The sequence below is a fragment of the Tympanuchus pallidicinctus genome, unplaced genomic scaffold (genome assembly GCF_026119805.1).
Source record: "Tympanuchus pallidicinctus isolate F22 unplaced genomic scaffold, pur_lepc_1.0 scaffold5, whole genome shotgun sequence".
Lineage (NCBI taxonomy): Eukaryota > Metazoa > Chordata > Aves > Galliformes > Phasianidae > Tympanuchus > Tympanuchus pallidicinctus.
In genome coordinates this window covers 18,806,372-18,829,793 of record NW_026294769.1, presented here as the reverse complement: position 1 = coordinate 18,829,793, position 23,422 = coordinate 18,806,372, and the positions used below count along the sequence as shown (strand labels likewise).

Sequence of the window (23,422 nt, the reverse complement as noted above, 5' to 3'; positions counted from 1 at the left end):
TTGCAACAAAACCTCATTTAGCAATGTACACCTCCAAAAGAGTAAGTACAACAAGGGAAGAAACTGGCTATTCCCTACAAGTCATGGCTCCTGCACAGCAAGCCAATTCTTTCTGCTTTGCATGAACAAACCTGAAGAGCACAATTCAGTTCCGCACTCTGTCTCAGTCCAATTCCAAGCTCATTCAGTGCACATTCATAGAATCACAAAATCAGTAAGATTGGAAAAGACCACTAAAACCATCTAGTCCAACCAGCCCACCCCCACCATCCCCACTGACCACCCTCAGTGCCACATCCACAAATCCCTTGAACACCGTCAGGGGTGGTGACTCTACCACCTCCCTTGTGCAGCCTGTGCCACTGCCTCACCACTCTATCTGAGAAGGAATTTTTCTTAATACCCAACCTGAACCTTCTGTGAAGGCAGCTAGTGCTGCTTGCATTTGTGGTCTACAATCTAGTCTTCATTAATATCAATTTCCCAATTTCTTCCTTCTGATTAATTGAATTACCTTGGCAATATGAGGCCAGCATGGCCAGTAGCCCAAACTACCACCTGGAATTTACTGTTTCCATGTTTCCCAGACTCCTAGCAGGCAAAGAGGTATGTATCTTGGATGACAATTCAAACATTCTTGTGGATGAATTTTTAATATAAAAGGTTGACAATAATATATGGGTAAGAGCCCTCAAAAGCATTATAAAAACTTCCACAAGGAAATTAACTCTCTTACAGTAGTGTTAACGTTTTTAGGACAAAAACTCCTACGCATTAGCACATAAGCTCCTAATTTCTAAATGTGTCAGGATCGTTTCTGTGGGATGGAATCTCCTGGAAACATCAGAAGATGACTGGATTACATATAGTACAACTTTGATGGCATTTTTATGCTCCCAGTGACTGAGCTGCTACTTCTAGTGCAGGGCAGGGTTTGCTAGAGCAGTACAGACATCTGAGCTCCATCTGAACAACTATTCTGGGTTGCCAGAACAAAATCGTGCATTTGTTCCATCAAAGTCCAAGTCGGAGGTACTCCTAAATAGGAGCATATGGCTACACTGAGAAGCACACTTCCCAAGCCTACATCAGCCAGTGAAAGGCCAGCAGATCTGTGAGCTTCAAATGTTAATTTTAGCACAGAAAAAGAAGTACGTGGGCTTATCGGCATGGCTGCAGAGAACAGTATTGCACACAGAGGAGCTACAAGCTGGCTCCCTCTCCTTCTGAAGGGAGATGTGGGAGTGCCTGGGTTGTGCTGGGGCAGGCAGTAAGCAGCCTCGTTGGCTCCAGTGCAAGGAGCAAAATTCGGTCAGCCCCTTGCAGCCCCAAGACTCTGAGATGGAAGCAGCACCGCCTGAGGTGCATCTCCTCACCAGTGGGATCTCCTCAAAGGTGTGGGCCCGCTGCTGGCTGACAGCTCTGCTCTTGCAGGGATACTTTCTTTTGTTAGTTGTATTTTTGTATCTTCAGTTTGGGTGGATTCAGTTTTTACGGTGCACAAGGAAGAGCCTGTGTGTCCTTTCTGGCCCTGCCCAAGTCATAGCTGAGAGCTCTGCTTGATTGCAGAAAACGCTGGGAGTGAGCACAAGGTGCCATTACCTATTTCTAATAAATGAGTGTCAGCTTTGGGTACTTTGGTGACAAATTTTAGCTTTGGTGTCAGATAATATCCTCCCAAGGCTTGATACTAATAGCAAGACTTATACTTTACTGTTCCATTTATGGAAGAACATTTTTTCTGTTGCATGTAAGGATGTTTTCAGCTGAAATGCTGCAGTATTTGCTAGCTCATCACAAGACGGCCTGAGCAGAAACCCAAGTTGTCTACCATCTGGAGTGGCTCATGCTGTTTGTTCTGCTCTTGCTACCTGACTGGATGAAGCACTTAAGCCAAAAAGCAGTAACAACAGTAATAAGAAGAAAGCTACGCATTCAGGTCACCAGCAGAACGGTGATAGCATCTGTGCCTGTGTATACATGGGAGTTGGTGGTTGACGCTCCAATTGTAACATAATTCCAACAAATTCAGCTTGTATCAATCTGTTACAGCAGTACAGTGCCAAATTCAACGTGGGGACGTCTAACTTGTTTTTTTTATTTTCAGTAAAACCTCTCTTTTCTGTCACTCCCATTGCTTTGCTAGTGGCTGCAGCAAAGCAGCACACTGCTGCCTTGCAGCAATGCTGTGGTTGCTCTCGGCAGAGCTGCCAGCACATGGAGCCCTTTCCTCTGCTTCAGTCCCCCTCAGAGAAACACCTCCAGCATCTTCCTCAATTTTGGTTTAGCACATGCCAAAAACATAAGGCGAGGGAAACGCCAAGGAGTTATTTTGCTGTAATAAACCCAAGGAAAATAAATTTGAGACTAAATGGCTCCCACACATGACAGATGGGTTCGCGGTGGCTGACCTCATTTTTTCAGTTCCAACATTTGTTTCGTGCTGGCAGCTGGAGCAACTGTGAGCGTGAAATACACCCAGGGCCGTCCTTAATGCCGTTCTCTTACAGCTCTCTGAATACAGAGCAACCACATCCAGGAGGTATTAGCGTGGCTCAGCAGAAGCGGCGCTGCGACAGCGCCGGAGTGCGGCCGAGGGATCAGGGCCTGCCTGTCTAATTAGATTTCATGTTCGTTCATTTAAAACTAACCCTGGGATGCAGAATTATCTTTGATTAGAAGTCAACTCCAATTCTACTCATCATCGATTGTTCTTCGTGTCAATTAAAGAATTAATTAAAAGCAAAGCCCCCTGCCATTCAAGTGTAAGAAAATAACATAACGAAAAGCATTTCTGAAAATCAGCTGAGGATGATCTCCCTGCGCTTGAAAGCCAGCTTTCACTGCTTCTGCAGCAGTAGCTCAGTGCAAGCAGCTCATGCCTTGCTGAATCACACCGACATTTAGCAGTGCTGTGGGGAGTAATGCAGTAGACTTTGTGCTGCGCTGTTATCTCTCCCTGTAGCAGGAGATGTACTAAAAGATGTGGTCTTGTGAGAAGTAATAAAACTAGCAGGATGCAGAATGGGCTGTGGGATTACTGCTGGTAGCAGTCAGGCTGCTTCTCTACCTCTACAACCATAACCAGGCAACTACTGTAAGGTTGCCTGTATCAACGTGTTGGGTAGGATTGCAATTTCTCAGCGGGGATCACAAAAGGTGATGAAGCACTTTTGCCAGCACTAACAGTAGGAGCTGGGGAGTCAGCAGCCCTCGGTGGCTCAGTGAGTGGTGCTGTCCCTTACTGACCAGACGTCACCCTTGGATGAGCCCAGCAGTGTAATCTGAAAGCAGCTGGGTGAGCCAGCCCTGATGTAATGATGTGTGACTCTGGTGGGAGTCATTTGGCAAAAATCCACGGTGAGCACTGTCCTAAAGCTGTACGTCAGGTATAAGCAGGAGAGTGACCTGATTTCATAGTCTGTGTAAGCAGTGAACATAAAAATCTTCCCCTTGTCGGGAGAGAAAAGCAGTGGCATAGCAGCGTTTAATGCAAAACTACTCTGAAGAATGCTGCTTTCTCCTCTCACTTTGCAACACTATTTCTGTTTACAACCTTCATTTCTTTACTTTTACAAGAAAGTAAAGGCACCAAGCTCTCTGTAAGATGGTGTGGGTAAGTGGTGGGCTGCTCTAAGGGTCGTTGGGTTTGCTCCAGCCAAGGCAAACCAACCACTGCCATATTCAGTATCCCCTCCATGTTCACTCTTAACACAAGCGGGCGTGAGATAAATTAAACAAGTGAGGCAGGCTTTTCATCCTTGAAAGTAAAACATCTCTGTTGTCAAAACCCTTTCAGCTGCTAATGAGATGCAAACACTTTGCTGCTCCTCTTTAAATACTTGGGATTAGGGAGACTTAAAATGCCTTCGATGTTTACAAGATAGTCCTGTTTCCAAGAGGATCTTAATGCACACTGCTCATTAATATATTGTTGAAGATACACTGCTGTGCAATTTAGGACAGAACACTGTCCTTATAGCCAGACATTTTTGTCCCAGGTGTGAGCACCGAAGCAATCTATTTATTTAATCTTTTCAACACTTCACAAGTGTGTCTGTTCCCAAAGCATTGCCATAGAAGTCCTGTTACTTCATTTATACTTGGCCACGGTGTACGGCCGAAGTTCCTCTGCGGAACATCAAACAACGGAACAGTGTCCGTGCACAGCCTAGCGAGGCCGTGTGCTCTGATGGAACTGCCATTCCTTGGCTTCAGCTCATCTGCACTCACAACTTGAATCTCACATTAGACAAGAGCTGATGTAGATGACCTCGATTATTTTTTTTAATTTAAAGTTAAGGCAGAGGTTGGTATTTTTCTGATGACAATCTTTTCAAGTCTTCTGTGAAGAAAGGCTTGAGAGAGTTGGGCTTGTTCAGCCTGGAGAAGGCTCTAGGGGAACTTCACTGCAGCCTTATGGTATTTAAAAAAGAGCTTTTAAACAGGAGGTAGAGGGGCTTTTTACATCATCTGACAGCAACAGGACAAGGGAGAACGACTAAAAACTGAAAGAAAAGAGACTCAGAATCGATATGAGGATGAAATAGTGCCTGTTGTCAGGGAAGCCTGTTCCAGTGCCTATTGCTATTAATGCAGGAGAACAACTCCAAGCTGATATAGTTTACTGCTACAGGCATGTCCAATGCAAACCTGATGAGACTCTTGAGTATACAGTAAGTAGAGCTAGTTGAGTTCAATTGGTAAATTTCAACTGGAGTGAATATTAAAAAAAGAAATCTCGAGTTTCAAACGCCATACACTGCAGCCTTACTACTAGTTGCCGTTTAAGTCTTTGTAGATACAGAGACATGAAAGATAAATGGAGGCTGGATTAAAGAGATCTGACAGCATTTATACTGCTGAACTACAAGGCAATTATCTGGTGGAACTTTTCATTGCATAAAAGAGGGCTGTGTGCACCTCGGGACAGGCCTACTTTTCCATGTTCTGCTGTTTAAAGAAGAAACCCACTGGGGCCATTGCAAGCCAACGAAAATTTCCCAGGCATGGCACCACACTCTGTCCTCCACTGCCCTTCTGCTCTTTTCTTATTTTGTTCTCTGTTGAGGTTTCTGCATTTTCCAATTCACATAACAGCAACAATGGGCATGTGCTGCCATTCTGGGTACAAGAAAACAAGGACACAAAGGCTCCATCCTTAAAAAGAACATCGGACAGCTTCTGCTTGCAGTGTAGGGCATGGAAGCCAAACACACTGCAAGCCCTTCCAACCTGGTTGTGCCTGCAGCAAGGCTCTTTGATCTCACTGCTCTCTGAATGCAAAGAAAGCAAAATCTTGGCTTTGCAAGCAGGCTTTTAAGCTGATTACTCTCCAGCCATGGCATCAGCTGGTCTTACCATTTTTAATATGGCCTCGGTTTGGTTCTGTGTAGCACAAATGATTTAATGAGTGTTTCCAGCTCTTGGGTTCATTAATCTAAACGTCTGATAAACCAAGCAGTCCCCTCTGCTCACTTTGGCAGATGTCTATTCTGATTAAAAAGATGCGTTTATCTAAATAGATGTGGCCTGTGAGCGTTACGCTGAATTCAGGAAAATGCCTCATGCTTCAAAGAGCACCTCACAGCCAATTGCTCCCCAGCCCACAATCAGCCCTGTGCAAAAACCCAACTCCTTCTCTGAACCAACAAAATGGCATTTTGTGGATGTACTGATCAAGACAAGGAAAGGGCATTCATTCATGCAGGACTTGACATATCATACACTTGACTGAGCAGCAGTATTTTTTCAGCAGCTCCATCACCCACAAGCATGCCTGTACATCTGGGATGGCTTCTATTACCAAAACCCAATGATGCTTCCAGTGATGGGCAGAGAATGTGCCCCTGCACCAAGGGAGATGTCCTGGCCAAAAACCACTTGCTGGGACGTCAATGCACAAACGTGCAATAGATGCCCCTATAATTACAGTTTTAAGCCCAAACATGTTTAACTTAGAGACAAACAGAGGAGATTAAGTTACTTAATTAAGGAAAAAGTCTTTTCCCTACTGCCATACAACCAGAAAATGCCCATCTGTGAATGCAAAGCTACATCTCCCTTCCCACCTGCCTGCCCCAGGTTGTACCAAGGGCCTGAGCCCCATGCACTCCCATGCACCAGCTCCACAAACCACGTCTGCCCTCTGTTCTGCTTCAGTCTTCCAGTAGGTATAAAGGGAAATCCAACTGAAGGGAGAGGTACTGGGAGACAGAGCAAGAAGTGAGGGCTGCTCAGAGGTATCTCAGGGGGAGAGAAAGGCAGCAGCAGTACTTAGCCTTGCCCCATCCATCCAAGTGCAACCTCCCACAGGGATTTGCAAGTGCTTATTTGCCTATCTGCTTCCAGCACTGTAAATAGGTTCAGTGATACAACAAGAGGTAATGACCTCAAGTTGTGCTATGGGAGGTTCAGGTTGGGTATAAGGAAAAATTTCTTCTCATAAAGAGTGGTGAGGCAGTGGCACAGACTGCCCAGGGAGGTGGGGGAGTCACTGTCTCTGGACGTGTCCAAGGAATGTGTGGATGTGGCACTGAGGGCCATGGTCACTGGGCATGGTGGGGGTGGGTTGGTGGCTGGAATAGATGATCTTAGTGGTTCTTTCCAACCTGAATGGTTCTGTGATTCTATTCCTTTGGTCAGCTTGAACAAGAGTGGTTAAATATGAATAGGTAGGATTGGTCCAGACTGACCTTCTGTGGGCATGAAGGCAAGCTGCAAGAATACATGACAGAGAAGCTAAACCCAGCACCTCAGGGACAGCTACGTAGGTTTTCTCTGCTGCAACTCCTCAAGCCTCTCTGGGGTTGATGGATGGCTTGAAGTTTTCCCATCAGTGCTATTTTTAGGACAAAACCAAGTCTGACCAATCTCTGGGTGTTGCAGCTAAGTGGTTGTGTCGTGTGTTTTGTTGAATTAAAGACTAAAAGCGCTTTGGAGAAGTGATTATCTGAAATCAATCGGTGGCTGGAGGCCCACCAGCAGCTGTCTGACCCAGGAGGCTCTGGTGGCTGCAGTACATGGGGTGCTTGGGGCCGGCAGAGCCAGCGTTTAGCAGCAAGGCTGAGGCTTTAAAAGGGCTGAGAGATGGCATGTGTTATTGTGGCTGCTCCGTGGGTTGTGCTGCTTCCAGGGAACTGTCAGCTTCAATTTGTGCCTCCCATTGAGGAGAAGAAAGATGCTCCCGTACTTCGGGGCTAATCTGTCATTTCTTTTGTACTTGGCAGGGGTAAGAATGAGAGGATCCCCTTGTAACATGAAAACAGAGCAGTAAAAGACAAATTTAAAGAAAAAAAAAAGGCAGACAGTTCTTGCGTCACATTTAGAGGACTTGCTGCTTACAGAGGCCACCGCGTGCAGAGCCTGGATACAAAGAGAGAGGCGAGGTTGGTGCTTGCAGCTGCCAAAAAGCAACTGTGGTTTGCCAAGGGACCGGCCCTGCTCTGGGGCAGCACGTCCCGGGCCGGGCACAGCTGCAGTAAAACCAGAGCAGTGCAGGGCACTGTGGGGAGCACACAAGTGGGGACCTGTATGCTCAGCCCTCCCCGAGGCACAGCTGTACAGGGAGGAGCTGGTGCATCCCCTTGCTTTTTATCGTTTCCAAAATCTGTCCATGGGCTGCCTGTCCCTGCTGCACGTAGCACAGGGACAGAGGCAGAGCAATCAGCCCTTTTTTGGAAACAGCAAACACTGCCTCTCGCCTTCTCTGCTGTTTCTTCACAGCGGGTAGGTGGGGGCACTGCCTGCGAGTCACCTTGCTTCTGGCTGGGCTATAGAAGAACAGAGAAAAAGGCAGCTCTGGGGGTTCGTGAATGCACTGCAGTGGGGTTCAGGGCACGCTTTGTGCAGCAATCACCTTGAGTGTTTGCTCTGTAGTAAAATAGAATAGAGTTGATAAAATAAAATAGAGTTCATAAAATATCATAGAATCACAGAATAACTCAAGTTGGAAAGGACCCACAAGGATCACTGAGTCCAACTCCTGGCTCTATACAGGACCATCTGAAAGCCAAACCTTGTGTCTGATAGTGCTGTCCAAATGCTCCTTGAACTCCAGCCCTCGGGGCCGTGCCCACAGCCCTGTGCAGCCCGTTCCATGCCCACCGCCCTGTGGTGCAGCCCCTTTCCCTGACCCCCAGCTGCCCTCCCCTGACGCAGCTCCATGCCGTTCCCTGTCGCTGTCACACAGAGCAGAGCTCAGTGATTTCATACAGTTGAATGAAATGGCCACGCGCCTTGAGAGCAGAGATAGGCAGAGCACCTTTCTCATACAGGGATGCCAGGCACCCCTCGTGCACAAACCACAGACTTCTCCCATTACATTGCTCATTCTGTTACAGAGAAGCCCTAAGCCATAACTGCATTGTTATTCCAGAGAACAGGAAAGAGATATGGAAAAGCAAACTGTTCTGTTCCTTAAGCAGGAACCTGGAAATGCATTCTACCTGTTGCTCCTCAAAAGGAAAACCAAAACAAGCAAACAAACAAAACTTCCTCATCCTACCAAGGAAGTGCTGCTTGGATGCTGAAATTTAAAGCAAGGTTATGGATGCTGAGATTTTCAGAGTCCACCCTGCGCAAGTGCTTGCTGTACTAATGGGAAGCACAAGCACCATCTTAAATTACTGTCCAAGTGATTTAGTCAGTGACTGAGAAAATGTTGTATTTATGGAAGAAAAGGTGGATGTGGTGCTTTGGGACTCACGCTGCCCCATATATACCCACCTGTGCCTACTGAGGCGTGGAAGCTGTGTGGGGTTATCTGTGCCACTGTGGCTATAGCAGACATCATCCCCCAACCTGGCTATGGCAACCTGGACCACATTACATCTTTTCCTGCTGTGTGACAAGCAAATGAAAGGGAATACCCCAGAGGAGCAGGGAAGGCAGCATGGGAATCTCACCCCTTACTCCAAACCCCATTGGGGTTATGCTCCAACCTTTTGTTTATTCAGAAGAGAGCAATGCTGGTGAAACCTAATTAGCTGCTGGGGAATACGAAGGTAATGCTGCTGCTGGGGAGCGCTCCTGCCTGGGGCTCTGACTGTGTGATTGCACCAGAGCACAGTCACGAAGGTGAGCATGGCAGTGGGCACGGAGATGGGGCTGGGAACACATCGGACTCCTGACTGAGGGGATGGATGAAAAGGCGTGCAGGAGGAATGGTCACACACGCACACAGACGCACGCACACCGTTTCCAGAAAGCTTTGCAGAACTTTGAATGAGGGGCAGCAGGGTGCCCGGCTGCTCAGCAGTGGGAAGGTCGGCCCCAGGATGAAGGCGACCTTTTGTAACAGGGGCAGACCCGGGAGCAGTGCCAGGCTGTGATGTGTTTGCATCAGCCCTTGGGAATGAGCCAGGGACCAAAAGGAGAACTTAAGAGGGTCTGAGCTCTCCTCAGCCGTAATACCATGGAAGCTCACTGGAAATAGAAAGACAGCACCCGAGGAAACGCCGAGACTCTATTTTAGGACGGAACCAAGAGCACTTCGTGAAAACACAACGGCAGCCATCAGCGCGGTTCTCCCTACCCTCTATGAGCACCCCGAGAATTTCACGTTATTCCCACGGCGAAACCCGCACACTCCCGCTCCCCTCCTCAAACGCCCAGCCCGCGCCCCCTCCGGCCTCGCAGCCCCGGGCTCGGCTCGGCCGCTCCGGAGGCGAAGCTCGGCGGATCCCGGCTCTCGACCCCCGATACCTGCAGCTGTCGCCGGCTCACAGCGCGCCCCGGGACATGGTTTGCCCGCTGCTTCCGCAGCCCCGGGCTCCTCGGACACAGCGGCTCTCCATCCTCGGAAAAATTCACAATAATAATTTAAAGAATTTTCTTGTTGCTGTTTTTAAAGAGGAGGGGTGCTGGCTGCCTCCGTTCACGCTGCCCGCTGCTGTGGCAGCCAGCGCAGCCGCCGCCGGCTTTTCCCCGCCGAGCTACGGGAGGAGGAGGAAGAGAAGGAGGAGGCGCGGCGCTGCCCGCCCCCGCCGCGGTGAGGGCGGTGCGGGGCCCCGGCGCGTTCCTGATGCCGCTCCCGCAGCGGTGCACCTCTGTCTGAGAGGTCTGCGCGGCCCCCGGGGCCAGCTTCGTACTTCTGACTTGCCCCATGCCATTTTTCTCCTGTTCTCTTAGCAAGAGGAGAGGGACGAGGAGTGGTCTCGTGTGGAGCCCTCTTGCCGTCCCGTCTGCTGCTGGCAGTAATGTACACAGGTCCAGAACTGAAATGTTGCGAGGGCAGGAGGTACAGAGGGAAGAACACGCCAATGAACAGGACTGAGAATTTTTCCTTTTGGCCCTCTGTGCTGCATTTCAGGGAAAGACAAAAATATAGGAATGCTGCATTGTCACAGAGATTGTAGGGTATTTCAATCATGGGATCATAGAACCATGGAATCATTCAGGATGGAAAAGACCACTGAGATGATCTAGTCCACCACCAGCCCACCCCCACCATGCCCACTGACCACATCTCTCAGTGCCACATCCACACGGTTCTTGAACACCTCCAGGGATGGTGACCCTACCACCTTCCTGGGCAGCCTGTGCCTCTGCCTCACTACACTTTCAGAGAAGTAATTTTTCCTAATATCCAATCATACTATTTCCATTTCAGTCTTCCATCCAAAATACATACTCCACGTTGCTATAAATGCATCTCCTCAGAGATAAGGTTCTGAACTGCTGGCCTTAGGACTTCATCCTTTCTCTTCCACAGCTCTTTTTGTACAGGGTTTTACTTCAGCCATCACCCAACAGCAGCACCCAACACCTATGCCCTACTGCCATAGGATTTGCTGTCCCTCCTCCAACAGTTCAAGCTGCTGCAGAGCCCTTCACCAAGCTCTTCCTATTTCTCTGAAATAGGTACTGATCCAACACCTTCTTTCACTGACTTTAAGCAAAATTCAAACCTGCGCCTCATGTGGATGCACCTTAACACCTCATTAATATGTTTACTTGGTTTTTGTATTGAATGCAAATGGAAGAGGAAGAGGGAGAGGAAGAGGGACAAGGGGACCCTGGCAAGGTTGTGGGGTGGGTAAATTGGCACAGTTTGGGTGGAGCTCAAGAAGACCCTACTGGTACTCTCATTTATGCCTGGATCCTTTCCCACTTGGGTCATGTTCACCCTTCCAAATGCCAGTGTTGTCCGTGGAGCACACAGGATGACACTATGTGGAGAAGTTTGTGAAATGCTACTAAGAGTTTGGGTTCCACAAAGCATTGTACTCAGGGAAAAAAAAAAGCATCACCAAATAAAAGAAAATCCCAGCTGCCAATTCCAGCTGACCTACAATCTTCAGTAATTTCCATCAGTACTAATAAACATGTGGTATTTATATCGTATGCTGAAAACATACAGCACCCTGAAGCCTTCAGAAGTAGAAACAACAGAAAATGATTCCAGACTCTCTAAAAGCACGGGTGTTGGGGAGAAGTACAGAGGCTGCCACTGGCACCGTGGTGCTGTTGTAGGGTCTAGGGCATGTTTTTAGGGTCATGCCTGCAGGTCTGTGCCCAGACTATCTCCATGTGCTCCACATGGATGTGAATGAGGAGGGCATGGAGGAGAAGTCGCTTTCTGGAAAAAAGCAGCTGCGTGTTTCGAGCTGTGGAATGTCAGGGGAAGAGGAGAGGGAATATTTGTGGCAATGCTGAAAGCTATAAATGTCTCATCATGCATACTTAATATGCTTTTGAGTCCATTTCAGCCTTTTAGGGGGTGGCAGCTCTCGCTGTGGAAGTCTAGTTAATTTGTTATAGGTTTTCAGTGCTGTCAGCTAATTGCAGCATCTGACTTCAACCTTGTGCCTCCCACAGTAGTTCCTGGCAATTACCCCGTGTGCTCCATGTTGCAAATTCCCTCTGGCCTCATCAGTCTTCTCTTTCAGAAGATTTTTTGAACCTAAGGTTGCAGATGTAAATGCCTCCTTCATGTGCAGCCTCCTCTTTCAAGGAAATGTTCTCCGTCCTATGCAAATACGTGTGCTGAGGGATGTGGGATCTGTTTCTCTATGTTTCTCAATACTGTTTTGCATAGCAAACGTGGAAGTCTAATTCCCTCCTGTCACTTCTAGCCCTACATGTGTTCCCACTTCCCTGCTCTCAGGGCTGCTGCTTGCCAAAGGGAAGGCTGAGCAGGTTTGAGAATGCTCTAGATAAAATCTTTGCTCCACACAGTCCTTCTGAGCACGCATTCATCATGACAGACATGCTTTTGAAAGGATCAGGTCAGTCATTCCACGTGTGTCTTGTTTTGCTAATTCAGTGGAAAATGCCAGAAAGCTCTGCTTCCCTCCATCATTAGGCCAGACCCGAAGCTGCCATTGTATTGTGGCCTTGGTCATGCCGCTACCCCCATAAATTATTCACGGGATTGCACTGTAATCTGCTGTTATGTTAAAAATAGGTCAACGCAAATGTCCTCAGTGCAATTTGCAAGTGACAACAGCAAAAACCGATTCTGGCTTTGTCTCTGCAAGAGAGAGTGACCTCTGCAAAACAGCAATTGCCAGTTGTGCTGCACTTACATATCCCTGCTGGGCTTCCGTGCACCTTTACAAGCAGCACTTTCAGCAATGGCAGCCCCACGCTGTACTTGAGAGATCTAAGCCTGAGTTCTTCAATTACCTGTTGGGCTTCACAGGAGCACTCTGCTTTCTATTAGCCTTCGCTCTCAGGCCAGAGAGCAAATCATGCTTACCAAGGGAGAGATTAGGGCGTACCTAAATGCTATGCTACTCCCAGACACCTGGAAGGCTTCTTGCAAGGGCCGAGCAGGATTTTCTGGCTGATAGATATCATAGAATCACTCAAAGGCTTGGGTAGAAAGGGCCCTCAAAGCCCACCCACCCCACCCCGTGCCAAGGGCAGGGCTGCCCCCCACCAGCTCAGCTGCCCACAGCCCCATCCAACCTGGCCTTGAGCCCCTCCAGGGATGGGGCACCACAGCTTCTGTGGGCAGCTGTGCCAGCGCCTCACCGCTCTCTGAGTAATTAATTTCTTCCTGACATCTCACTTAAATCTCCCGTTTGAGTTGAAAACCATTGCCCCCTGTCCTGTCACTACACTCCCCAACAAGGAATCCTTTCTTTTCTCTTCTGTAGTCCCTGTTAGGTGCTGACTCCCCAGAACAGCCGAGCAAAGCAGTCGCCTTCAGGCCCACTGCCACCGTCCTCTACAGAAACTTGGAAAGATGGAGGCTTGTAGGGAATCTCTCCACCCATCAAATTCTCTGACGGAGGACCCTGTGAGGATCACAGTGAGAGTGTGGGGTATCCTTGTACCTTCCCTGTTGTACCACAGGGACACATGTCTGTCATGCAGATAGACATCCCAGTCCTGGCTGACTTCAGACTCCTGGAATCTTGCGACTGGGGTTGGCAGACAGCTCAGTGGCGGTGCTCAGCACAGTGTGCAGACAACAATTTGCATGGGTGTCTCTCATCAGCACATTTGTGTAAGCAAGAGGCTAAGGAAGTGGCCACTAGACGGTGGCCTGGGGCCCTGGATGTCTGAGGTAGATTAGGCCTGCCCCAGCCTTCATGGAAGACTATTTGTATGTTTTTTCCAACTGTAACTCCTTGCTGTGTTTCTGTGGAAGTCTCCTCCCATTTGTATGGGAGGGAGAGCCTGGGTGCATTTCCACCTCATGGACAGACAACCACATGAGATTCCTGCAGCAGGTGGCTTGCCCAGGAAGGCTCCCCTGGGAACACAGGTAGCAAACCTGGGACCTCAGTCCAAAAAGGAAGCGAGTGATCAAGTTTGAGAGCAGAAAGCAGGACAGGTGCTTCCACTTGGAAAGGCCTTTATTGGAGAGCTAAAAGCCAAAGACCTGATGCTGATTAGAAGCAACCTGGGCAGGGCAGGCCATGTACAAATTCACCTTTTTTCTCAGCTAAACATGCGGCTCCTCAAGTTGGTTACTCCATTCCCATATTTCTACCTTCTCTGTCAGATGGAGCTGCTTGGTACATCTGACCTGTGCTCACTGCTCTTCTGCACCACTTGTTGCTCACCTTCTGCAGTCTGTTGATACTCACTTGTTTTTCTGCTCACACCCTCTAACCACTGTGCAACCATTTCCCCCCTTGTACTTCCCGTCACTGTGTGGCTGCTCCACCCTCAGTTTCCCCATTTTACTTTCTTCTTCACATCCCTTTTGCAGCTCTCACAGCACTTTACGGGAAATAAAAAGGTCACTTCAGCTGATGTTCTGCAGTGATTCAGGAAAAGATTCAATCTCCCAGGACCTCTGGTCAGATGCTCAGCACAGCTAGGTCTTTGGGAATGACTGATGCATATGTAAGGCAGTGGATGTGCCTTGTGGCAGTGGAAATCTTGACAAGCCTAAACCTTATCTGCCCTCACATACCTGCCCTAGGGAAGCAGGAGAAAGGAGCCACTGACCATACTATTTTTCCCCTCAGAACTGTCTCTCTTCATAGTCAAGCCAGTGGGCAGCAGCCCCTCTCCCAGGCAGGTTTCGGTGGCCATGGCAAGGAGCAGAGGGGTTGGATGGAGCAGCACATTCCAGTTCCTCAGCCTGCTTAGCAACCAGGGCTGGCTGAGTTGTTCTTGTGCACATTGAGTGTGTGGATGGCATGTCTATTGCTGCAGTTCTATCCTAAGCTTTGTCCCTTGTTGTTTTCAAAATGTATCCCTAGTTTGCTAATTTAAGTTGCATGGAGATCTGCTGGGAATTCATTTTGCTTTCCTGAATAGCTGAAAGTCAGAAAAGCAATGCAATGATCAAAGCCACTGTAGTGATTAGAGAACGAAAGGTATGATGGTGTCAGGCAGCTTTTTAGGAGCGTGGCTGTCAGACAGCCTCCTCTGCACTGAGCTGAGCCCTTGCTGCTGGATGACCTCGAAACCTGGCTCCCACTTTGTCCAGAGGGCTGAGGAGAGTGGGGAGCTCCTGAGGGGAATGAAGTGTGGGCCCACAGGTCAGGTGCCTCCTCGGGACAGGAGCAGGAGTGCCTTATCAGATTTGTCTCCAGGATTCATCCCTGTGGACAGAAGCCTTCCTGTTGGGATCATCTCGAATCTTTAACCCCTCTCTTGGCTCCTTCCTGCTTCTTGGTTCCTGAGTGCTGCCTGCCCCAATCCTCACTGTGTATTTCTACAGCAGGCTGGACTCCTGCTATGTTTGGGTGTCTCTTTGGGATGGATGATAATGTCCACTTCCAAAACCTGCTGGTTTCAGCAGGACTACAGTTGAAATGTGGGCCAACCACATCCAGACTGCCTGGAACTGTCTGGGCCAGCCCTATCCATGCTCACCTTATGTTACCAAGAGGGCACCAGACCCGGAAGGTCACGATGGACAGTTGTTGCATGGGGTGAGGCACTGTGGTGTTGGAAGAGACCTTTGGAGATCATCAAGTCCGACTCCATGCTAAAACAGGTTCCTAATATGATGGTTTCATTCCAGAAACCTGAGAGGAGTCCCCTGGTGCAGAGGTTCTGGGCAGTTTCCATCCTCAGCATAAAAGCAGAGTTGCCTGCAGATCTCTTCCAGCCAGACATCAGCACATTGACCAGGTCCCCAGCGCGAGATACATCCAAGATACCCCACAGCCCCCTCTTCCTCATTGCCGCATATTTCTGTGGCTTAAATATAGCCTATATAAAACAAGTGCAGCGCATATGAAATGCCATTCGGGGGAGCGCGCTGAACATGCTGCCTGAGTAACATAAGGAGCCCAGAGAGCATCTGCCAAATATTTGGGCTGAGATGCCGAAGAAGAGAGGCGTCCTCAGTGCTGACTAGGCCCTCAGGCTGGTGCTGTGAGCATCTCTAAGGGGTATCTCTTGGGGAGGAGGCAGGCTGCCCATGAACCAGCCAGCCCTGCAGCTGCAGGAGCTGCCTTCCCAGGGGTGTGACATGGCAATGCAATGGGGTTACATGACACCAGGGAAACAAGGCCAGTTTTTGAACATCCGACCCTGGTAGTATATTCAGCGCAGTGCTTTTTGAAGCTATTAATGACAACAGCTTGGCACCGATCAGTGGCTGATGTTGCTGATTAAGCTAACTCTTCTTTGGCTTGTGGCCGGCAGCAGGAATAGAAAGGGCAGGAAGCTCCCTAGAGCGGCAGGAGAGGGAAAGCAGCTCAGGACCTTCCCAGCTGCCTGCTTTTCTGTGGGAAAATTGAAAAAAAATTGATGGCCATCCAGCTCCAGAACTGTGCTCAGTCATGCTGGAGGTTCGGCTTCTTCAGCTTCATTTGCAGTGGGATTCCAGAGATGCGATCTAGCACCAAATCCATGTCCACTCATAAAATCTTTCATGCAGGTTGCTCCTGGGAAGGAAATCTGTCAGATGCGTGTGAATGCCACATGTCATGGCTTGATCACCAGAGCTGACATAACAAAAGCTCTGCTAAGTGTTCTGTTTATAAATAAGGCAGCTCCTCCAGATGCCACCACAGAAGTCAGCAGTTCCCTAGAGGAACAGGCTGTGCTCTGCACATCATCTCCATTAGGAAACTGCAGTGACCTCTGGTTTGCTGATTTATGAGGCAGTAAAAGATCTCATCTGCTTTGTGCTACCTTTGTTAGCTCCATGGCATCACCTGGGTCCTCTCTTATTTTTTTCCTTTTTCTTTCCAAGTAAGAAAATTTAGGTTTGCTCCCTGGAGGCTGTGTGTCAAGCCACACACACATGATGAAACAGGAGGTGTTGCAAGCATTTGTGTGCAATGCCACTTGCACCTTGGGCAGGCATAAGCATTTAGGGAAGTTGAGGGCTTTGCTTCCCAGGGCGGTCATTTCACTGAAAGTCCCACCTCAAGGAGAGGCTTCAGTATTTGGAGCTGGGTTATTTTTAGTGTCTCCTTCTCTGTAAGGTAGGTTGCTATTTATTAGAGGAAAGCTCCCTCTCAATTTTTGCCTGTCCATCTTTTTTACTTTTTGAGCTCCAGGCATAATTTTCAAGTTCCAGCTCTGAATTTTCCAATTCTGGGCTCCTTGCACTTAAATCAGAGTGAGCCAGCATTATCCCCCACACCTGTAAGTAAAACAGCACAGGCCTTGCACTCAGCATTTCCTGGCAAAGCTGCTCCACCTGTTGCCCAGCCATCAGGTGCAGGGGACTTACAGTGGCTGTGCACACAGCGTCTGCTCTTTTGCACCCTTAGCAGAAGGTCTGTTGCTGCAGCTGTACCTCCCACCCATCAGAAGGGCTGTTTTTGAAGTAACAGTCACAAAAAGACTCCCATTCAAACCATTTTACTGTTCTTAAGTGGTAGGTCCAAGGTTTGGCAATGCTGCTCCGAATTCTGTGGAGCATGACAGCACCCCTCGCCACACTGTGACAATAAGGCTGCAGTAACAGAGGGGTTGCTAAGAGGAAGAGGGAGGTGATTGTCCCCCTCTACTCTGCCCTTGTGAGGCTCCATCTGGAGTACTGTGTTCAGACCTGGGACCCCCAACACAAGAAAGACATGGAATTGTTGGAGTAGGTCCAAAGGAGGGCCACAAAGATGCTCAGAGGGCTGGAGCACCTCTCCTATGAAGACAGGCTGAGGGAGTTGGGCTTGTTCAGTCTGGAGGAGGCTCAAGGAAGTCTTAATTGTGAACTTCCAATGCTTAAAGGAATCTTATAAACAAAAGAGAAATCAACGTTTTACATGGGTAGACAGTGATAGGCCAAGGGAGAACAGCTTAAAACTGAAAAAAGGGAGATTTAGTCAGGGAAATTTTTCACTGAGAGAGCGGTGAGGCGCTGGCACAGCTGCCCACAGAAGCTGTGGTGCCCCATCCTGGAGGGGCTCAAGGCCAGGTTGGATGGGGCTGTGGGCAGTTGAGCTGGTGGGGGGCAGCCCTGCCCTCGGCATGGGGTGGGGTGGGTGGGCTCTGGGGTCCCTTCCAACCCAAACCATTCTGTGACTCATTGTTTCTATGATAAAGTCCTATCCTCAGGAAACCATCCCACTACCAGCATTGCAGTGCTCCAGCAACATTGGTAAGTGCTTGGCTTCTCCATCCTATCCCCTTAACTCATGTCATCATGCTGTTTTCTCTGTTATTCTCTCTCATTTTCACTCACAGCCTTTACCCTCATGCTTCCTGATGGGCTGTGTTGTGGTGTTACGCCCTCAGCACACCAGCCCCAGACCTTTGTTTTCAGCACAGAGAGGCGGAAGCATTCCGCATGCAGCGAGCTGTGCCTTGCATCACTAAGCGGGGAAGCTGTTTATTCTGTCAGCCCACCCCAGCCAGGCCACATTCATTTTGTGGCTTTAAGAAAGGGGCTGGATGACAAAAAAAAAGTTGTGTTTTACAGGATTCTGTAAGAGGGCTATCCAAAAACAGGAACCAAAAAAGTGGGAAGGAGGGCACTTGAGCTTCAGGCTTTGGTGAGATGCTGGTTTGGAGAGCCTAGAAAGTCGCCTGAGCACCAACACCTGCAGTCTCTGACTGGCTAGTTGCTTCCTTTTCTGTGAGAACTGGTTAAATGCCATTTGTTTATTATTTGACCTGTTTTTTTCCCTCACTGCTGTTATTATTAGTGATCTAGAAATATTGCAGACAAACAGAAGCCAAACAATCTGCCTTCAAGACGTGGAGAAAGGGAAAAAAAAGATCAAAGATTTTCAATTAAAATACAGGGAGACAACAAAGGACAATATGCCCCTGATTCCAGTTATTTTTAAATTCCAGGCCTGATCATCTCTGCGGCAACACCCCATTAAAAATAGGACTCCAGCTGCTCCAGGACAGCTGTGGGATTTCCGGGGTGGTGATGGGCATCCCACACAGCCCTTTGCTCCGGATCAGCTTGGACCTACCCACACAGCCCACAGACCCAACCCTGAACAGCAGCTGTGCAGTGCAGGGGATCCAAGCAGTCTGCATAGAAAAGGGCAAGAACAGCTGCTCCATGCTGTGCAGCCACCTTGCAACTCTGCCCTCATCTGGCCTGAACAGGTCTGTCCGTGTTCTTGGAGAAATGTTCTTAAAGCCAAGTTTATAGGCCAAATACCTCTTATTAAAATCCATCTATCTGGTTCAAGTAAACACTGTTGCCTTGGTGATGAGGAATTGGGACTTTTCCTTCCTCTGCACTGCAGTGAGTGTGCCACATGCCTGTTCCATTGTGGGCATGGGAGATAAGCTAGAAGGGCTGGTGGGAGCTGCAGGACAACCATCCATTGTCCCCCAGTAGTCATGCTGGGGATGCAAGACTGCTTGTCTTTGCTAAAGGCTTCCCATGTGCTGGATGCTCAGCATGTTGGGAGGTAGACATCTCAGACACAGTTTGGGGTGAAAATATAAGAAAAATTATATCTCTGAGGTACACACCTGCTGGAACATGGCACCGCTGTGCACTTGGGAACAACTTTAGTGGATGCAGCTTGTTCAAAATAGCAGCAGTTTTATGTTCTCCATGGGCTGTGAAGTAGCTGGCTCTCACTGAAGAGGCATGGAAAGGAGTGTGGCCCCATAGACAGTGGGCAAGCTGTGGCACCAGTCTTGTGTGGCTTTAGATATGGTGCCTGAGAGGTACTTCCAAGGCAAGTGTAATGTCTTGCTTTGTTTTAGGGGAGAGACAGGTTGCTTAACCTGAACTATTACTAAATGAAGAACATATCTCAACTTCAGGGAACTCTGAGTTAATCATAGAATAATAGAATGCTTAGTTTTAGAAGGGACCTTTAAGACCGCCCTGATATACGCAGGGACACTTCCCTATAGATCGGGTTGCACAAGGTCCCATCCAGTCTGACCTCCAATACTTCCAGGGAGGGGAATTCACAGTCCTCTGTCAGTGATGGAGTGATAGCCTGGCAGTATGTCCTGACCTCCTTGAGGAATAGCTGACGTAGGAGTAATATAAGCAAAATTAAAAGAGATGGAATACAACCAGCAGCACTAATTAGGGTTTTATTGAAAAGAATTGTTTTGGTACTAGACTTGGACTTCTGTGTGAAATAGTACTTGGTACTGCATGAGAGTTTGACTAAGAAACTTGAAATGATGTAGGTCAGTTTGGGGTGTGCTGGATGGATTCAAAGCAAGTCTGAGAGATAGACGTAAACCAGCTGAGAAGTCATCAAGGATGCCTGCACAGATTGGTTTTATCCTTGTGGGATTTAACTCTCTTAATGCCCAAGATCTGACTGTGACCATATCCTGCAGGCTCTATGTCTGAGGAAGTAGTAAATAACCGTGACCAAAGATTACTGGGAGAGTGAGCTGATTCATCTGGGTTTAGGATGGGCATATCTGCAGGTGAAGGATGTGGGCCATGATTATGGAATAGCGTTGATGATATTCTCAAATTTTGATGCTGAATGTGTTGAAGATTGTAGAGGAAAATCTTACGAGGAGTATATCCTCATGTGATGCTGGGGCCTGAAAGGATTCAACCAGTCCTCGTATATATTAACTGATCCTTGAAGCAATCCTGATAGATTGCATACACAAGTATGAGCAGCAAATCATCTAACTTCTGGATTTATCCCTGGTGTAACAGGGACAATCTGCTCCATGCTCATGTCTACAACTTCAAGATATTGGTCCCAGAAAGATCCATGAAAATGCCCAAAAGCCTTAAAACTCACACCTTATACAGAAAGAGCCATTGACAATGGTCTGTTTGACAACGGTAAGAGTGGTGCGGTTACAATCTGTGAGCAGTTGTATGAGGCACACACCTACAGCATGAGTGAGTTGTTTGCTGTCCTGGGCAACAAACTCCAAAACCAAGACAAATTAGCACCAAAAGTAAAATGCAGCTTTTTTAAACTAACTAATCTCTGGGATAACTTAGACAGTAATCAATCTCTTGGATAACTTTAGAAGTTGCATGGCAGCTCTGCCATCACCTATTTCTGTATCATGCTGGATGTTAAAAAAAGAAAAAAGGAAAAGAGAACAAAACAAGCCCACACCCTCAGAGCTCTGGTTTGAAAGTTCCAGCTCAGCAGCTGCCAAATGACTCCAGCTGGCCCAAAAACCCACAGCCAGGTTTTAGCTGGTACGTGCTCTCTACAGTTTGGGGTTTCAGGTGTCGTAGTGGTGCTGGCTCTGCCTGACATTCCCTGTGAGGTACCAGGGAGGGTGCACCCAGCCCCCAGCCACCAGATTTAGCAAGCCTCTGACAGAAATAGATTTCTTGTGTAGTTACACAGCAGCAGAGTTTTAATTTCCAGTCTCAGCCTAAGCAAGCATGAGAGCACAGGTGTTGGCTCAGCACCTTGCAGGATTAACACCGTTAGAGAAGTTCATTTGCTGAGCTGGGCTCTTCCAAACCTTATCAGGGAGGTCGGACATCTTAATCTTATAAGAAAAGCAGGTCTGCCCCAATATGGGTGGACTTACATGGTCTTGGGAGCTCAGCAGGAGCACCGCAAAGCACAGCAGCACCAGCAGATCCACCAGAGGTTTTGTCAAGCACAGGTCTGCTTCTGTATACAGGCTATCTTTGCCATTGCCCGTTTTTTTCCCCCACACCCTGTAATTGAAACTGCTGTTGCACCTCTCTTTGCCAATCCTAACCAGCCAAAAATACATTTACCTGCTAACCTGCTCAGGAGAACAAAGAGAAGGATGAAGGCAAGGGTGAATGCTGTGCCCTATTAACATGGGGCTTCCAGTTGTAAGTCTGGGAGCCAGCATCCTGCTGTGAGCTGCATGCGGATGGAGTGGAAGATGTGGGCACCAGCCCCTAAGCCAAAGAGTGATTCAGGTTGGAAGAGACCTCTTGCTCCCAGCAAGGTCACACAGAGGTTCTAAGAATGTCCCTGCCCTAGAAAAGGCAGCCTCCTCTAGCTAATGCTCTTGCTAGCTGTGCTGGATGGCTCTGCCAGAATCAACATAGCTGGGAGGCTCGAAAGGACTTCTCAAGAACTGTATCTTTCCTGATACAAATATCAAATTCATTCTTCTCTTCCCCTCCTACCCTGCTGGTTAAGAACATCAGCAACAGACTTCAGAAACAGCAGCAACACCCACCTAAATCCCGTCACAAAAACCCGCATGGAATAGGAACAGGTTGCTGATCATTGCAGGAGGCAGTCTCCCCTGTACGAGGGTGAGCTGTGGGCACGCAGTTCCCAGCACAGGCTGATCTGTCCCGGGGGTGCCAGCTCCTCCCCGGGCCGTTGGGATTTTTGCCCAAATGCAAATGCTCCGACCTCTCCTTTCTGCAAATCCTTTGCCCCTCTGAGCCAGAACTATGACACAGGGCAAGGAGCCGTGTCATATATACGTGAGAAATGTATCTGAGCACAGACAGTACATCACTGAAGTTGCTTTCTTTTCTGGGCTGATGCCTTTCAGTGAGGCTCGGATAACTTGATTTGGCACCATTCACTGCTAAGTTTTCCATACCAACCGCAGCTGAGCTTTGTTTAAATGAGGTTTGCCGAAGCAGTGCTGCAAGTGAGTTTAAAGGGTCACAGTCCCTGGAGCTGGTCCAGGCAGCTCTTTGTGCCTCCAGCTCCCTTGGAAACTGCTTAGGGCTGGGAGATTTGCATGAGCCATATCCCCCAGCCTTGCTCAAGTGCAAATGGGAGCAAGGCACAAATTACAACCTGTGGGCCCTCCAATTGTTGGGATGAGAAAGTACAGTACCAACTCTACCTTGGGCTGCAGAATCTGGAGAGGAGGAGGCTAATTTTGCAGAGACTATTTAGGTAGCCTATTGCCTTCAGCCCCTGTAGGCAGCCCCTAATGCTTTAAGGGCAGCTGCACGTGTGGCAATGAATGGCAAATGTGCAGCTTTGCAGCTGTTGAAGAAAACACGCTTGGTGTGTCCACCCAGCTTTCTTCTTCTGCAATAAGCTTCTTGCTGAGGAAGCAAGCTGCTGAGCAGTGCTTTATTGTGTCTGGGGTTGCTTTTGTTCCCTATTCTCTCAGGGAAAAGAAAGCCTGATTACCCTGACACTTTGGATTCAGCAGAGAACTTCAGATTTATCCGAGAAATACCACCCAAGCTAGGACTGCCTTTAGTCTGTGCAGGAGAATGATTAGTTGAATAAAAGATGACTTTACCTTCCTCAAAGGCATCATCTTCTTCCCCAGATGCAACCGGGTCTTCTTGGGTGTGCTGCATCGTGGCGAGGGTGCAGCTCAGGGCAGCAGCCAGAACTGAATGCTCACACCAGTTCCTACACTAAGAGAGACTATTTCCTCTCACTGGTTTCCTAAACATCGTGCTTGCAACAGCTTCCGCTTCTGCCTTTGTGAAAGCAGACTCATTCATACAAATAGTGAGAACTATTGGTGATAGGTGGACGGTTGGGCTGGATGATCTTTTAGGTCTTTTCCAGCCTTGGTGATTCTATCATTCTATTTCTATGAAATAATGATCCATAATCTTACTGTTGGCCTTGGGAGCAGCTTTGAGTTGTGCAGAGGAGGGGAGAGGAGGGAATAGAAGGGGAGAGGAGAGATCAGCAGAACC

The 23,422-nt window shown here is 48.4% G+C and overlaps 1 protein-coding gene across 5 annotated transcripts in view; it reads right to left on the bottom strand.

Moving 5' to 3' along the window:
* Positions 1–23,148, bottom strand: part of RIPOR2 (RHO family interacting cell polarization regulator 2) — a 213,335-nt gene extending 190,187 nt beyond the window's left edge. For 3 of the 5 annotated variants that reach the window (XM_052704635.1, XM_052704632.1, XM_052704633.1), the window contains exon 1: positions 23,011–23,147. In XM_052704635.1, the coding sequence (XP_052560595.1) occupies positions 23,011–23,071 (61 nt within the window). In that variant the 5' untranslated portion in view covers positions 23,072–23,147. Of the gene's footprint in view, positions 1–23,010 lie in introns of all 5 variants that reach the window. The other 2 variants (XR_008211423.1, XM_052704634.1) reach the window with 1 other exon arrangement.
* Positions 23,149–23,422: the final 274 nt, after the last annotated feature.